Consider the following 18,298-nt stretch of genomic DNA (forward strand, 5'->3'; position numbering starts at 1 on the left):
GGCTCTGCAAAAGGTTTAAACAAGAAAAAAGGATAAAGCTCATTATTATTTACGCATGAAATCACGAAAGCTTTCCGATAGTTTAAGCTGTAACAAGTGTTGGAAGCACATTTGACTAAATTTCTAGGAAAACTTTCCATTGCCATGGAATTATGGACACTAAAAATATCATACCACCGTAGATAGCTTTAATTTAACATTATCTACGGGGTTCGTCGTGCTCCATTATCCTGGCCATTTTTCCATACAATTTAAAATGTCGCTTGGAAAAGAATACTCCTTAAAATCTTCGTTTTAATAACTGAGAGATTTAACGTCGTGTTATTATTTTTTGGTAGTAGAAGAGAGGATAGAGAATCGATCTTTAATAATTTGGGGGATTCGCCATGCCCTTAGAGTTATGTTATCTCGTGTGGCAACGACATGAAAGAGCCATTTCTCAAGAATGGTAGCTGGAATTGTCCGGTCATCCATATTCTTTGGCCTGTGAAGGCAGCCCAAACCTTTGTTCCCTTAAAACTAATGACTGGTAGGAATTATAAACTCGGCAAGGACTTTGAAGTCTTTAGTGGTTCGATAACGCGTAAGCTGATGGATTGAACTTGCCACATGTCGTCAGTTTTTTTCCTTGAAAGACATCTGTAAGACAAGCTACCTCAAACTGAGAGCATTCCGTGTTGCACTCCAAGCACCAAGCTGCACTTTGCCTTTTTTTGTCAAAAAGTTGAATGATCAAATGCTTATAAAACCCATATCTTGTGAATTTTTTGGTTCACGAACTATGGTTTTAAAAACATAATAAGTAAATAATCTAAAGTTAACAAAAATACTTTATTCAACATTATTCTAATGATTTCTTGCATTATTTGACGGTATTTTATATATTATTTATAGACGATATTTTATATATTGATACTTTTGATGTACTTTTTCGCTTTATATCACACTGGTAGTAGCCATTGGTAGTAGTTCCTCTAAACACCTTGCTGCTACCGAAGCTCTGGTACGTCTCTTCCGTTTGTGGCGTCCGAGCGCTGGACATAGCAAAGGTGTTTCACCTGATGAGTTCCCTTCTCTGGAGCGGCGCCGGGGGCCTGCGTGTGCCGCTGAGTCAAATGGCGCTTCGACCTCAGCGCGATTGGACTACTCATACCAGCAGTGTCATTACCAGCATTCATCAAGCAGATACGTCACCGACACAAGTTGCCAGCGGCTGGGAGAGCAGCACATCAGCAAGCGCTGGAAACCCCCCGGATTGGGTGAATGCTCCGTCCAACTATCCATGCCAGAGGATCGTTCACATTTACGGGGCTATACTGGCCAACACTGACTGGAATGAGCACCAGCACGCCCATCATGATACTTCGTTACTTCGCCAACTATAGCATCCACATCGTTAGAAACAACAATCGTGTGATTGATCTTGATGTTCTCGCGTGTGCTTTGTCTTCATAAGAAGACAGTAACAATCACTGTACCAAAACTGATGGATTTTCTGTGTTCTTAATTGTAAAATCACGCTTTAAACACCACAAAAAAAACAATATTTTACATAAAAAGTGGTCTTAAGAATACAATGTACCTACTCAATAAATTAACTAAGCTGTTGCTTGATTTCTCCCTAATTATTATTATCTACATTTATCTGTCTACTGTATGGCTGCCTCCTATTCGGTGCTGGGACTTTGATTCGTCATGCGTCTTTCGTTCTTTGCATGTACATTTGCATGCTTTCGAAGGGCCACTAGCTGAATGAAGCGCTTACCGCATACCGTACAAGCGTGCGGCTTTTCACCGGTGTGTGTCATGATGTGATGTTTGAGGGTCTCTGCCTTACCGAACGATTGACTACAGTGTGTACAGTTGTATGACTTCATTTTCTGATGCACGATTCTGATGTGTCTCTGTAGATTGCCTGTGGTACAAAAACAGAACTTATTTGAATGGTTAGTATCTGGCTTTTTTTTAACGAACATAAATATACCTTTATTTAAGAAGACATGCTCACAAAATTCACATGGAAATTGTTTTTCCTTCGTATGATAGTTCATATGGACTCTCAGCTCATGCATTGTCGTTTTCTTGAGTCCACATTGTGGACATGTATGCATTTTTATGCCTTTGTGTCGCATAGTATGCTCCTTTAGTGTGTGGGCTGTAGGATATTTTTTATCGCATATAGTACAAGGAAACGGCATGTTGCCGTTGTGTGTGTATAAATGAGTCTGAAACGTTATAAATTAATTAATTTCATCAAATCAGGGAACAATCATTTGACAGTTAAAACAATCGTTTTACTTACCTTTAATGATCCACTGGAGGAAAATATTTTGCCACACGTTTCGCAGACAAATGTTTTTGGTTCGGGCGTAGTATAGCCTGGATCGTGCCTTCTTCGGTGCATTATCAGTCCTTGCTTCGTTGCAAATAGTGATTCGCAACCATCAAAATCGCAAGGATATTTCTTCCTAGGGATCTCGGTATGTTTATGAAGCATATGCATTTTGAGATTGTGATACGTGGTAAACTCCTTTCCACACAGTTTGCATAGGCCTGGCTTTAGACCTTGATGCGTCCTTAGGTGGCCTTCGAAACGAATCGGATTACGGAATCTTTTCCCACACAACTGGCATTCAAGAGATTCTACTATTCCTTCTTTTGCACTATTTTGCTTTCCAGGGTGTGAGTCATCCTCAGTTTCTGTCGAATTGTTGAAATAATCCACATCAGAACCGTAGTCTTCTTCGCCGGACACGTTCTCGTTTAAGACATGTTCTTCAAATGCATCTGATTTGCACTCTGGACTTTCAAGCTTGCATTCTACGGTCAGTTTTGGGTCATCGGACGATTCATTACCGGAGAAGTGTGGATCGTTGGCATTATCTCCAAGCTTTACCATCGTTTCCGATTCAGTTTGATTATTGGGTTTACAATTTTGCCGACTGGTATGTTGCTTCAGCTTGTAAGCAGTAGGATATCCCTTATTGCATACTGCACAGCGGAATGGCATATTGCCGTTGTGAATGTAGGTGTGTTTCTAAGATAGAAAAAAGATTATCAAAATCAATCTTGGTGGCTAGCAAACCACAACGTTTACACATACCTTCAATGCTCCTTTAGAAGAAAACGTTCTTCCACATGTTTCACAAACAACTGGCATCGGTTCGGGACCAGTATATTCCGGATCATGTTTCTTTCGGTAAACTATTGATCCTTGCTTCGTAGCAAATGACGATTTGCAATTTTGAAAGTCGCATGGAAATTCTCCCTTTGGTGCATCCTCCTTATGAAACATTTTGCCACATACATGATATTCATGGGAGTTTTTCATCTGCACATCTGCTCGACTATAGGTTTGAGCAAATGGGTCACTCTCATTTTCTACCATTTTGTTGTCACCTTCATTTTCAGAAGCTTGGTTATTTGAGAAACTTTCTTTGATCACACCCGAAATACCGGAAGGATTCTCCAGCTTGCACTTTATGGTAGATCCGTGAAGTGATTCATCGTCAGAACGTAATTCACCCTCGGGGTTGTCTTCGAGTTTTATCGGCGACAGTGAAAAATGCTGTTGAAAGTACAAAAGTATATTATGAAATTTCTCAAAATTTATGTGTCTCACCTGGGTTAGCTTGGTGCACGCTCTCATGCAGAGTTCTCGGAAAACATCACACTGCAACAGTTTTTCTTTGCATAAGTTGCATATTTTCAGCAAATGTTTGTCTTTTCTTTCCGATATCTATGGAAAACATCAATGTAGCTCTTATTAGATGTTAATACATTTGTTTGTCCATAAAGATCGGTCTACCTGAAATGATGTAAGGTTGTAGAACACGGTCGCAAGATCTGCTAAATCTCTTAACCGATCGACCTTACACTTCTCTTCACATATTACACAAAAAGAATCCATTTTCGCAAGTTTCCATTAAAATATTTACACTACTTCAGTTATTAATTCTAAGCCGGTCCAATGTTTACGATTCTGAAATGCAACAACTTTACAATCCAACCAAGTGACATTTGTCGACTCAAAACACATTTGCACTGCTGGCTATATAATTGAGCATAGGCATGTTTTTGGGGTTGGTGAATTAAACCTTTATTTCAAATTCAGTAATCCATCGCTTTCAATTATCTGAGCTAACCGCGTGACTACATTAGGCGTACCATACCAAAAAAACTGGTACGCTCCAAGTGTCAAACCAGCCAACCCAGAAGTGCTGGGTTGCATTTGGTATGGTACGCTGGAGCTCGACCGTACCAAGTTTTTGGTATGGTACGCCTAATGTAGTCACGCGGTAACATTTTTTTCGACTGTTATTTAAATTAAAGCTAAAAATTAACCGATCCTCTCTTTTTATCAGTACATCCAATCGTTACGAAGTTGAAAATCAATCAAATTGGTTGCTTTTTTGCTATAAATTCCTTGTCATGACAATTTCTTGTAATTTATTTGGAACATGTCATGATGAAAGCTACTGCTATATCTCTCTGATAAGTTCATAAGTGTTTAAAGTGTGTTTGTTGTTCGTATACCACAAATCTGAAATAACCATCGGTATAGTGACGGTTTCCATGGAATCCAACGTTTAGGCTGATGTGGTTTTGGAAAAAAAAAACTTGCGACTAAAATCAAAATATACGAAACAGAAGGCTTTTAACAAAAAAAAAAGCATAAGAATAACTTCGTATGATTAAGCAATCTCGAAAATTCAATTACATCCTGTTATATAAAATGTTTCATAACTAATTTCATATTTAAGAGTTCCAAATCCCTAAATGCTACACGAAGAAAAACAGTGTAAAACAATAATGGTCAACCAACCACCTGTTCCCTGAATAATATTCCACCATCCTTCTAGTTCTAGTCTAATCAGAGCAGGAGCTGCGATTCATCTTACGCCGCTCAATTCTTGACATGAACATTTGCATGTTGTCGAAGGCCACTAGCTGTATGAACCACTTACTGCACACGGTACGGGTTTTCACTGGTGTGAGGCCTTCCCGAATGACTGGCTACCGTGTGTAAAGTTGTAAGATTTAATGAACCATTCTCATGTGCCTTTTCGCATTGCCTGTTCAAAGGGGGATTACACAGAAAGTTAGTACTTATAAATTAATTTCTTTAGCTGATATGAATGTACCTATATACGAGAAGAGACGATCGCAATAATCACATGGGAATAAAAGTGTGTAGTATGAACCATAACCTTCATTTTGACCATCGAGTAGACAATTTTGCCGACTTGTATGCTGCTTTAACTTGTAAGCAGTAGTATATCCCTTATTGCAAACTGCACACTGAAAAGGATGATTGGAGGTGTGAATGTAGGAATGTTTCTATGAAAGAAAAAACGATTATTAAGATGAAAGCTGAATATAAGCAAATCACAACGTTTGTACTGACCTTTAAAGCTCCTTTGGAAGAGAACTTCTTTCCACATGTTTCACAAACAGCTGGCGTTGGTTCAGCAACTGCATATTTCGGGGCATGTCTCCTTCGGTGAACTGCCAATCCTTGCTTCGTAGCAAATGACGATTTGCAATCTTGAAAGTCGCATAAAAATGTTTTTCTTGGAACATCCGTATGCTTATACAGCGTGTGAATTTTAAGGTTGTGGTAAGTGCTGAACTCCCTACTACAAATTTTACACCGGGCAGGCCTATGAGTCTTGATATGACCCTCAAGACGAATAGGATTTATAAATCTTTTGCCACATACAAGACATTCATGGGAATTTTTCATCTCAATGTCTGGCCGACTATAGTTTTGAGCAAGATGGTCATTCTTATGCTCGGGCATTTTCATGTTACCTTCATCGTCAGAAGCTTGGTCATTTGAGAAACCGACGTCGTTCGTATTCGAAATACCAGAAGGATTGGATTCGAGAAGTGATTCATCATCCGAACGCATTGCACCTCGCGAGTCGTTTTCAAGTGTTACCGGCGATGCTGAGACATGCTGTTGGAAGTACAAAATATTATAAATATGTAATGAAATTTCTCAAAATTTATGCGACTCACCTGTGCCAGCTTGGTGCAAGCTTTTATGCAGAGTTCTCGGAAAACATCACTCTGCAACAGTTTCTCTTTGCATAAGTTGCATATTTTCAACAAATGTTTGTCTTTTCTTTCCGATATCTATGGGAAACATTAATGAAGCTTTGATTAGCTGTTCATACATTTGTTTGTCGCTAACTCATTAAGCGCTACGTGGGTCCCATCGGGTTTCTACGAATCGCCGGCAGAACGGAAAGCAGTTAGGCGCTACGCGCAAACGCACTGCTTTCCGTTCTGCCGGCGATTCGTAGAAACGCCAGCCTATCTAACGGGCTCTGCCGGTCCGAGCAGACCAACGCCGGCCAATGGGAAGAAATCTGTCGGCCCCAAGGGACCGACGCAGCACTTGACGTGTTAGCGTGTTTAAAAAGGCGCTACCTGAAACGAAGTGAGGTTGTAGAACGCGGGTGCAAGATCTGCTAAATCGCTTAACCGTTCGATCTTGCACTTCACTTCGCATATTACACAAAAAGGATCCATTTTAGTAAGTTTCTATAGGAAATTGTGCACTACTTCAGTTATTAATCCCAAGCCGGTCCGACTACTGCTGTAGTGTAGTGAAACGCGCCACACCAAATACTGCACCGGTTAGGTGGCAGAAACCAATTTTTCTGATACCGCCCGCTAGGCGATTTCGAGCAATCGTGCTAAAAACGTTCTAAAATGAAACAAACATCGAGCAGTTTTGTATGGGAACCAAGATGATTAAATACTGAATAGGTGACTTTTTAGGAGATATCTTTTTAGAAAATGGCGACCGTGGCTTTTGACAGCATGGTGATAAACAGCATCGAATGTAAACAACTATGCAAGTAAGCAGAAGGTACGTGAGGTAAAACTTCGAGTTCCAGTTCGGCGTCGCATCAGAGCGGAGGTTAGCAGTGCACAAGTTTCCTGAAAGGGTTAGCGGAAAAGTAAGGTTACGGCACGACCGCGTGGTCACGCCGAGCTGGAGCTCAGGTCAGACAAATCCTAGCTGCCGCACATCTCGTGCTGTTTGAGTCAATCAAGCGGACCACGAGTTCTTGTGTCCTGACAACGGAAGGAATTATCCCTCCCGTGGACGGCGGGTGGACATATGGCTTTTATAGCCGGTCCTAACGGACGAGCCCCTTCATAGGAGTTCGGACAGAGTTGGTACGCCTCTGATTACGAGTAAGGGAACAAACGTTCGACTTAGCGTAGGAGGATATACCCCGACTCGCATAGCGAAAGAAGAAGAAGAAGGTAAAACTTCGACACATTTGGTCGAAAAATCGGTGACCCACTATAGCCGACGGCTTCTTAAACATTTGCCATGCGAACAAAATGAAAGCAATTGAAGAATCGGTAAAATCCCAAATGAAGCCCCCCCGGCGCCGCATCGTCATCATTTTTTCCACGTTTGCACCTGAAAGTTATGCAATAGGTGGCACATCAATTCAGTTTGAATATTTGAACCGTTGATGTTCCGTTAGAAGCTGTAATGATTTGAACTAATCGGTTAAACTGAGCAAGATGGACATCATAAACCAATGAGTCGGAGTGAAAAAATGAGTATGAAACGGCAGCGCGCCCGCAGCGAGCGTAGCGAGCGGACTGCGCTAGGTCTACCGAAAAAGGGCGTTTGTTATAAATTTGTGAAATAAGGGGGGCCCGTGGGCCCCCCTCATACCGCACCCCTAGGTTGATGGCGTAGCCGAATTTTCATACACTCATGCAAGTTATGCATGAGGGAGTTTATGTTGTACATCCTTTCCAGTATAATAATCATCTTTAATTTAACGAGATTTCAATTCAAACGGTTCACACAACGGCATTTGTTTCACCAATTGCATACCTTTAAGGTACATCTGCTCACAAATGGTGTAGCCACGACAGCGATTTTGGCTGGGGGGGCTTCATTTGGGATTTTACCGAAGAATCGGTTTGTTTGGTTCTCAAGCGTTGTTGTTTGTTTATCTTCTAAGGACGATTCCTGCCAAATTTGAGTATCAGCATACTGTCAAAAGCTATTTTTTGATTTTTTGCAGTCTAGACGTCAAAATGCTCTAGATTCCGCTACCTTATATAGTGTGTATTTATCTTGATGGGAACCCTCCCTGTGAACGGTGTTGCTCGAATCAGTTCATTTTACAGGCGAGGGGTTGGGAGAATCCCATCGCCACGACCCGCTACTGTGGACAAGATCGAGATAGCTGCTATTGATGCTATGCCCGTTAAGCGGAAATCGGGGGGTCCGAAAGAAAAAGGCAAAAAACTGCTCGATTTTCAGTGTACCGCCGTTCGCTGGGTCTTCTCAAATATGCCAACCCTTCCAAAGCGACATTAAGTCACCTTCTATATTTATACACCTTGGCCCCGGGCTAGATTCTCCACTTCCTACTGGTTCACATTAAGCGCCTGAAGTTATGCAAAGCGCGACGCATGCTTTCTTTTCGAATATTTGATCACTAACGGTTCGCTTAAAAACACATAACGGTTTGATCTAATCACGCAGTGGAGGTTAAATGCAGATTAATATACTATTACATATTAAGTTACTTTGTAAATTATACCACACATGATGGACAGCATGTAACAATTAGTTTAGCCGAAGAAATGAAACAGCGAGCGCAGCGAGCGGACTGCGCTAGGTCTACCGAAAAAGGGAGTTTGTTATACTTTTGTGATATAAGGAGGGCCCGTGGGCCCCGCTCATACCGCGCCCCTTAGGTTGATTGCGTAACCGAAATTAACGGTACACACAACGGTTTAAATACTCGTTGATCGAAATAACGAATTTATGTACCACCTATTGCATACATGCAGTTTAAACGTCCACAAGAGCGGCCGGGGCCTCATTTACTCTTTCACCGTAACTTAACATGTAAAAGTATATTAACCCGCATTCAACCTCCACAGCGTGATTAGTTTAAACCGTTATGGTCTTTTAAGCGAACCGTTCGCGTTCAAAATTTCGAAACGAATGCATGTGTCGCGCTTTGCATAGCTTCAGGCGCTTAATGCGAACCAGTAGGAAGAGGAGAATCTAGCCCGGGGCCTCATTTACTCTTTTACCGTAAAAATCCGAATGAAGTCCTAGCCGAAATCGCTGTCGTGGCTACACCATTTGGAAGCGGATGTACCTAAAAGTATGCAATGGGTGATACAAATGCCGTTGTGTGAAACGTTTGAATTGAATATGCCGTTAAATGAAAGATTACGGTTATGCTGGACAGTATGTACAAAATGAACTCGCTCATGCATTACTTGCATTAGTTTAAGAAAATTCGGTTACGCAATCATCCTAGGGGTGCAGTATTCCACAAATTTATATCAAATTTTCATTTTCGGTAGACCTAGTGCAGTCCGCTCGCTGCGGGCGCGACGCCGTTTCATACTCATTTCTTCAGACGAACTGATTGGTCTATGCTGACCATCTTGTCTAGTTCTATAACAACCTTCTGGCGCAAACGTGGAAAAATATGGCGAATGCGACGAGGAGGGTGGATCATTTGGGATTTTACCAGAAAATATACCTGTTTCAGCCGCAGTTACATTGTCCGCCGTAGTGAAGATTCGACCCTAAGTGGAAACAAGTGTATATTTGTTCGAAAGCATCAGCTTCGAAATCTACAACCAAACTTTTTGGTGTTTATAACCAAGAAACAGGATCATGATATGACTATGAAATAAAACCATCACCAAGACCGACCACTTGATCATTTTAAACAATTTTGTAGTAATACATTTATTTTCACGGTTATCGAATAAGCATATCGCAGCTTAAATATGTACATAAAATCCTGCTGGGTGAAAGACAAAAATCGTCTACACGCTTGCACCAGTATTCGCTAGTGTGGCTTTAGGAAAAATTACCTTGCGAATGAAATCAAAATATATAGAACAAAAGGATAGACTTCGTGTTATTAAAATTTTGAAAATGTTATAATATAACTGTTCTGTAATATTCTATCCTAAAATAAGATTAACTGTTCCGTGAATCATATTATGACAATTTCTAGTCTATTCAGTGCAGGCGATGCGGTTCATCTTACGGCTTGCATTCTTGACATGTACATTTGCATGTTTACGAAGGGCCACTAGCTGAATGAACCGCTTCCCACACACCGTACAGGCGTGCGGCTTTTCACCAGTATGAGTCATGATGTGATTTTTTAGTGTCTCTGCCTTTCCGAATGATTGACTACAGTGTGTACAGTTGTACGATTTAATTTTCCGATGAACGATTCTGATGTGCCTTTTCAGATTGCCTGTTTGTTGGAGAATTACACAAAAAGTTAGTACTTTTAAATTACTTTTTTTAGCAAATAGTAATGTACCTTGATTTAAGAAGACATGCTCGCAAAATTCACAGGGAAATTGTTTGTCCTTCGTGTGATACTTCATATGAGCTCTCAGCTCATGCATTGTCGTCTTCTTGAGTCCACATTGAGGACACGTGTGATTTTTTATTCCTTGGTGCCGCATGGTATGCTCTTTCAACTTATAAGATGTTGGATACTTCTTATCGCACACCCCACAGTGAAACGGCATATTCCCAGTGTGGATGTAGGAATGTTTCTAAAATATCAACAACAATAACATGTTATACTTCCAACTCGAGAGTTTCTTACCTTTAAAGCTCCACTGGTAGAAAATGTTTTGCCACACGTTTCGCAGACAAATGTTGTTGGTTCAGGCGTAGTATAGCCTGGATCGTGTCGCTTTTGGTGCTTTACCAGCCCTTGTTTCGTTGCAAATAGTGATTCGCAACCTTCAAAATCGCAAGGAAATTTCTTCCTAGGGATGTCGGTATGTTTATGAAGCATATGCAGTTTGAGGTTGCGATACATGATAAACTCCTTTCCACATACTTTGCATAGACCCGGCTTTAGACCTTGATGCGTTCTTAGGTGACCTTCGAAACGAATCGGATTACGGAATCTTTTCTCACACAATTTACATTCAAGAGAATCAACTAAACCCTCTTTTGCAATTTGTCGCCTTCGAGGACGTGAGTAGTCTTCAGTTTTAGTCGAATTATTGAAATTTTCCACATCTGAACCGTAAGAAACATCATCGTTTAAGACATGTCCTTCAAATACATCTGATTTGCACTCTGAACTTTCAAGCTTGCATTCTACGGTCAGTTTTGGGTCATCGGACGATTCATTACCGGAGAAGTGTGGATCGTTGGCATTATCTCCAAGCTTTACCATCGTTTCCGATTCAGTTTGATGATTGGGTTTACAATTTTGCCGACTGGTATGCTGCTTCAGCTTGTAAGCAGTAGGATATCCCTTATTGCATACTGCACAGTGAAATGGCATATTGCCGGTGTGAATGTAGGTGTGTTTCTATGAAAGAAAAAAAGGTTATCCAAATGAATCATAGCTGATAGCAAAATACAACGTTTGTACATACCTTCAATGCTCCATTAGAAGAGAACTTTCTCCCACATGTTTCACAAACAACTGGGGTTGGTTCGGGACCAGTATATTCCGGATCATGTTTCTTTCGGTGCATTATCAACCCTTGCTTAGTAGCAAATGACGATTTGCATTCTTGAAAGTCGCATGGGAATGTTGCCCTGGGAATATCCGTATGCTTATGAAGCATATGCATTTTGTGGTTGCGATACGTGCTAAACTCCTTCCCGCAGATTTTACACTGAGCAGGCTTAAGACCTTCATGAGTCCTGATGTGTCCTTCGAACCGAAACGAACTGAGAAACTTTTTTCCGCATACATGACATTCAAGTGCATTTTTCCTGGTTCGAATTTGTGGATGTGCAAATGGATCATTTTCAGCTTCGACCATTATACTGTTACCTTCACCGTCAGAAGCTTGGTCATTTAAGAAACTGTCTTCGATCACATCCGAAATACCGGAAGGATTCTCTAACTTGCAATACACCGTACATTTTGATTCGTGAAGTGATTCATCATTGGAAAGTATTTCACCCTCGGGGTTGTCTTCCAGTTTTATCGGCGACAGTGAAAAATGCTGTTGAAAGTACAAAATATTATATATTATGAAATTTCTCAAAATGTATGCGACTCACCTGGGTCAGCTTGGTGCACGCTCTCATGCAGAGTTCTCGGAAAATATCGCATTCCAACAGCTTCTCTTTGCATAAGCTGCATATTTTCAGCAAATGTTTGTCTTTTATTTCCAATATCTATGCGAAACATTAATGAAGCTCTTATTAGCTGTTCATACATTTGTTTGTTCTTAAAGAAGGCTCTACCTGAAATGATGTAAGGTTGTAGAACACGGCCGCAAGATCCGCTAAATCGCGTAACAGATCAACTTTGCACTTCTCTTCGCATATTGCACAAAAAGAATCCATTTTCACGAGTTTCCATTAAAATATTTGCACTACTTCAGTCATTTATTCAAAGCTTATGATTCCAAAATGTGTAGAACTATTGAGGGTATTATGATTGGGAGCGCGGAAACGATAAACTTCTCGACGCTGGCCCATACAAAAGGTAAACAACACTTTGAAAAAAGCGAAAAAATGGCTGGGCGTCTCGACGATCCAAAACGACGCCACCTGCGTGTCGAGACGATGCGCGGATACGAAACGACGCGCGTCGTTATCGTCGAGCAGTTTCAAGCACCTCCTGGTCGATGGATCTCTATAGACCGTATGTGTCCGAAGCATATGTGGGTTCTATGGATCTTGGTATTTACCAAGAACATGATAATTCGGGATGCACTTTTCATATCAACGTTGTGTTTAGACAAGTCACTTTGATTTATTTAGCCATTTAGCCATAGTATAAAACACACCAATAACTCGATCGTTTTGAAAATTGATTAAAAATCAAAGTGCTCGAAACTTGTTAAAAACTATATATTTATATACCTTGAAATACTTGTATAAATACCCAGGTTGCTATTCGAGCAAATATGCGGAAACTTTCGAGCAATAACGCGGAACTGGATCATAATACCCTCATATATTTTCCTCCAGCCCAGTGACATTTGTCGAATCAAAACACATTTACACTGCTGGCTATGTAATTAAGCATTATTTAAATTGTAAAATAAATGTCTATATAAGGTAAAGTGGGGCAGCACGCCCCCCTTAATCGAAAAACATTTTTCTTTTCTCCTCCATTCATTAAAACCATTCGTTTTTTTCCTAATTCAATTCTCAAACGTCTTTTTTATGTACGAAAAATAAGAAAAACCATTTCAAACTTACCAATTTCTTGTTAAATAAGATTTTCGAAGGACCTTTTGGTTTTGACTCCGTTGACAATAGTGGGGCAAGATGGCTCGAACGGTGGGGCAGAATGCACCCCAATGTAAACATGGGGCAAGACGAATATTTTTACGGATTTGTTTATAGCCTTTTATACAATTCGCCTTGGTATAACCTTACATCGACCTTGCAGGTAGCGCCTCTGACAGAGTCAAATTTTAACGTTTTGTAATCCAGATGATTTTGTGATATGAAAACACAGATGAAAATCACAATAAATGTATCTAAATTTCGTATTCAGACCTAATAAATATTCATTACTATGAAACACACATTACATGTTCAACATAAGACATAAATCAAGAATGCGTAGATCCGTTTACCGAACTTTGATTTACTCTTGTTTTGATGGTGCATCTTGCCCCATTGTTTACATTTTGAATGCTAGAGCGTCTTACCCCACCTGGGTCGGTGGACCTTGCCCCAATCTGAGGACCATTCTTTTTTGATATTTATTTAAAATTTTGAAAATATTCAAACAGTTTCTCTTCAGTATTCGTTAAATACCATTATCAGAAGGCCTGAATGATTTAAAAATATAATATCAAAACATGCCATACCTTACATAATGGTAACAAAATATTAGATCATTTAGAGTCAACTTAGATATTCCTCAGTTTTTTTTTTAATGTGGCACGACATCCCCAAGTGGGGCAAGGCCTCTCTCCGAAGAGAGTTTTCAGTGACCGAAAAACGGTATATTAAAGATCGGTGGTCAGCCGTTCGTAATACCGGGGGGTGCCAGACTCGAGATTCGATCCCACACCTGGTGTGGAGTTTCCTCGCGCTACCGCTGCGTTATGGGCATCCAGTTCTCGTTTTCTTTATAAGATGGTTATGCCGTGCAGTGAAATTTACATAGGCTGTATTAGAAACGTTGATGAACATATTCTATATTATTTTTAATTGGCTTAATTCAGCTAAAAATAGGCCGATGCATCTTACCCCACAGGAGCCTGTTGCCCCACTTTCCCCTACAAGCATGATTTGTATATGCTTGTTATTATATATCATAAAAATTAGGTGTAAAGTTGCTAGTATTCATTAATCATTTTCTAGACTTCTCTTTCATTTTAGGTCTTTCTACGAATAAATTATATGCAACAGTTAAGCCAGCAAAACCAAGTGAGCGAAGGGACAACGGAAATTCGTAATGCACCGCATACAATTATCCGAGCAGACATTTTTTTAAATATTATTTGCATTAAAACTAAAAATTAACCAATCCTCTTTTTTATCTTTACAACCAGTTGTTTATAAATTTAAAATCAATCAAATTGATTGCGTTTTTTGCTAAAAAATTTCTCCTCGTGATAATTTCCTGTAATTTATTTGAAACACGGGATTTGTACGTTGGCTTTATCTGTCTAATATGTTCATAAAAATGTTTTAATTTGGTGTTTCTTTTATAGATTTTTTGTCGTTCGAATACCACAAATATGACCCAAAGCCGCTTCACAAAAAAATGTATTTGTTCAACAACAATTATAACCGGAGAAATGAAAAAAATCCGCAACAACATAAATATTTGATTTGCCATGGCCAGCACTTGTTTTTTGTTCAATCCTTGAACTAGTAGTGACCTTATTTTCACTATATAATTATTCAAGAATTGAGAAGGAAATGAAATGCAATAAATAAAATTTCTATACTCAAAATATAAAGCACATCGCAGCTTAAATACGTAAAATCCATCTGGGTGAAATACAACAGACGTTTGCATTGAATCATAACGCGTGCAGCGGTATCATGGTGGTTTCAATCGAATCGAATAATTAGTTGACGCGGCTTAGGCAAAAATAAACTAACGACTAAATATACGAAACCAAAAGGTTTTGACCAAAACAATCAAAGGATTAACTTCGTGTGGTCAACTAATTTGGAAAATTCATGGATATCCTGTTTTATGAAATGTTTCTTAACTAATGTCACATTAAAGAATTTCCAAACTAGAAATGCTACACGAAGAAAAATCCGGCATAAAACTATGATTTTCAACCAACCAATTATCAAGTACCAACTTCTGAAACCATACAAATATGTTTTGATAAGTTTGCCTATTCTGTGAAAGATATTACACTATCGCTCTAATCTATTCAGTGCAGGAGCTGCGATTCATTTTACGCCGCTCATTCTTAACATGTACATTTGCATGTTTACGAAGGGCCACTAGCTGAATGAACCGCTTCCCACACACCGTACAAGCGTGCGGCTTTTCACCGGTATGAGTCATGATGTGATGTTTTAGTGTCTCTGCCTTTCCGAATGATTGACTACAGTGTGTACAGTTGTACGATTTAATTTTCCGATGAACGATTCTGATGTGCCTTTTCAGATTGCCTGTTTGTTGAGGAATTACACAAAAAGTTAGTACTTTTAAATAACTTTTTTTTTAGCAAATAGTAATGTACCTTGATTTAAGAAGACATGCTCGCAAAATTCACAGGGAAATTGTTTGTCCTTCGTGTGATAGTTCATGTGGACTCTCAACTCATGCATTGTCGTCTTCTTGAGTCCACATTGAGGACATGTGTGATTTTTTATTCCTTGGTGCCGCATGGTATGCTCTTTTAACTTATGAGATGTAGGATATCTCTTATCGCACACCCCACAGTGAAACGGCATATTCCCAGTGTGGATGTAGGAATGTTTCTAAAATATCAACAACAATAACATGTTACACTTTCAAAGAAGCAAATCGAATCAAGCAATTTTTACCTTTAAAGCTCCACTGGTAGAAAATGTTTTGCCACACGTTTCGCAGACAAATTTTTTTGGTTCAGGTGTAGTATATGTTGGATCGTGCCTTCTTCGATGGAGTACCAGCCCTTGTTTTGTTGCAAATAGTGATTCGCAGCCTTCAAAATCGCAAGGAAATTTCTTCCTAGGGATCTCGGTATGTTTATGAAGCATATGCATTTTGAGGTTGTGATACGTGCTGAACTCCTTTCCACACAGTTTGCATAGGCCTGGCTTTAGACCTTGATGCGTCCTTAGGTGGCCTTCGAAACGAATCGGATTACGGAATCTTTTTCCACACAACTGGCATTCAAGGGATTCTACTATTCCTTCTTTTGCACTGTGTTGCTTTCCAGGGTGTGAGTCATCCTCAGATTCAGTCGAATTGTTGAAATAATCCACATCAGAACCGTAATCTTCTTCGCCGGTCTCGTCATCGTTTAAGACATGTTCTTCAAATGCATCTGATTTGCTGTATGAGCTTTCAAGCTTGCATTCTACGGTCAGTTTTGGATCATCGGACGATTCATTTCCGGAGAAGTGAGAATCGTTTACACTTTGTTCAAGCTTTACGAACAATTCTGATTCAGCTTGAACATTGGGATTACAATTTTGTCGACTGGTATGCTGCTTCAACTTGAAAGCAGTAGGATATCCCTTATTGCATACTGCACAGTGAAACGGCATATTCCCGATGTGGATGTAGGAGTGTTTCTAAGAAAAACGATTTTAAAAAACGGTGAAAACTGTGTTCAAGAAAATCACAACGTTTGCACATACCTTCAATGCTCCTTTAGAAGAGAACTTTCTCCCACATGTTTCACAAACAACTGGAATTTGTTCAGAAGCAACATATTCCGGATTATGTATCTTTCGGTGAACTATCAACCCTTGCTTCGTAGCAAATGACAATTTGCATTCTTGAAAGTCGCATGAAAATTCTTCAGACTTTGGGACTTCATGAGTCCTGACGTGACCTTCGAAACGAATTGGACTGAGAAACTTTTTTCCACATACATGACATTCAAGCGGGGTTTTCCTGGTTCGAATTTGTTGATGTTCATATCGATCGTTTCTAGTTTTAGTCAAGTCGGAAGAACGATCATCACCAGAGCCTTGGTCATTTAAGAAACTGTCTTCGATCACATCCGAAATACCGGAAGGATTCTCTAACTTGCAATACACCGTAGATTTCGATTCGTAAAGCAATTCATCATCAGAAAGTAATTGGGAGCTGTCTTCCAGTTTTACCGACGACTGTGAGAAATGCTGTTGAAAGTACAAAATATTATATTTTACGAAATTTCTCAAAATGTTTTGCGACTCACCTGGGTCAGCTTGGTGCAAGCTTTTATGCAGAGTTCTCGGAAAACATCACACTGCAACAGTTTTTCTTTGCATAAGCTGCATATTTTCAGCGAATGTTTGTCTTTTCTTTCCGATAGCTATGGGAAACATTAATCAAGCTCTTATTAGCTGTTCATACATTTGTTTGTATTAAAGAAGGCTCTACCTGAAATGATGTAAGGTTGTAGAACACGGTCGCAAGATCTGCTAAATCGCTTAACCGATCGACCTTACACTTCTCTTCGCATATTACACAAAAAGAATCCATTTTCGCAAGCTTTAAATAATATAATTATGCTTCTTTAGCTTAGAACTGGAAAACTATACAATGTTTACGGTTTCACGAAAACAAATTCTTGCAATGCACATCTGTCAAACTGTGACATTTCGGCGGCTAAACTACACTGCATGCTACTTAATTCAGTACACAATTTTTCATCTTCGCTGTCAGTTCTGAATAGCATCCGTTCAGTAAACCGAGGTGCCACACGTGAAGATTTTTACACCGAAAGATCGTTTTTTTCGAGCGGCTGGAGCTTACCGTGTGTCAGCATTGCCTCTCGCTCTAATGGCAGTTGTTTCTTTCCTTCCTTCGGTTCACGTTCGGTGTTGAAGCTACGCTCAGAATTCGAGCGAACGTTCGCTAGCGTACAGATAAAGTCGAGCGAATTTGTTGGGCATTCTTCCCCTTCCATGTACGAGTAAAAAAGACAACTGTTATAAATATGGTAAGCACCGAATGCCGCCTTCGCTTCGTTCCGTTCGCTCCTCGGAAAAGCTCTTTTTCTGCTTTTGCAAAAGCTGTAATTTTGTCGATGCAAGAACGTTGAGTAGGTTTTTGGTAAAAGAGTAAATGAGGCCTCGGGCTAGATTCTCCTCTTCCTACTGGTTCACATTAAGCGCCTGAAGCTA

General features: G+C 39.9%; 1 protein-coding gene across 1 annotated transcript; it reads right to left on the bottom strand.

Annotated features, from left to right (window-relative positions):
• Nucleotides 1–827: 827 nt before the first annotated feature.
• On the bottom strand, nucleotides 828–17,716 carry LOC131264610 (zinc finger protein 91-like). The gene is made up of 10 exons (XM_058266888.1): nucleotides 17,553–17,716; nucleotides 17,368–17,484; nucleotides 11,449–12,030; nucleotides 10,659–11,381; nucleotides 10,365–10,605; nucleotides 10,063–10,295; nucleotides 3,104–3,568; nucleotides 2,303–3,037; nucleotides 1,985–2,225; nucleotides 828–1,915 (listed from the first exon to the last, which is right to left on the bottom strand). The coding sequence occupies exons 1-10, from the start codon at nucleotides 17,652–17,654 to the stop codon at nucleotides 1,668–1,670; spliced, it is 3,687 nt and encodes a 1,228-aa protein (XP_058122871.1). The 5' UTR covers nucleotides 17,655–17,716; the 3' UTR covers nucleotides 828–1,667.
• Between the last annotated feature and the right edge of the window lie 582 nt (nucleotides 17,717–18,298).

The sequence above is a fragment of the Anopheles coustani genome, chromosome 3 (genome assembly GCF_943734705.1).
Source record: "Anopheles coustani chromosome 3, idAnoCousDA_361_x.2, whole genome shotgun sequence".
Lineage (NCBI taxonomy): Eukaryota > Metazoa > Arthropoda > Insecta > Diptera > Culicidae > Anopheles > Anopheles coustani.

Bases quoted from the DNA above. Each gene is read 5' to 3' on its own strand.
- LOC131264610 (XM_058266888.1), bottom strand. From the start codon at position 17,654: ATGGATTCTTTTTGTGTAATATGCGAAGAGAAGTGTAAGGTCGATCGG. The intron at 10,296-10,364 runs GTACATTACTAT...TCCAACAAACAG, and splicing joins GCATGTCTTCTTAAATCAAG to GCAATCTGAAAAGGCACATC. The intron at 3,569-10,062 runs GCCTGCACTGAA...TACTTTCAACAG, and splicing joins GCCGTAAGATGAACCGCATC to CATTTTTCACTGTCGCCGAT.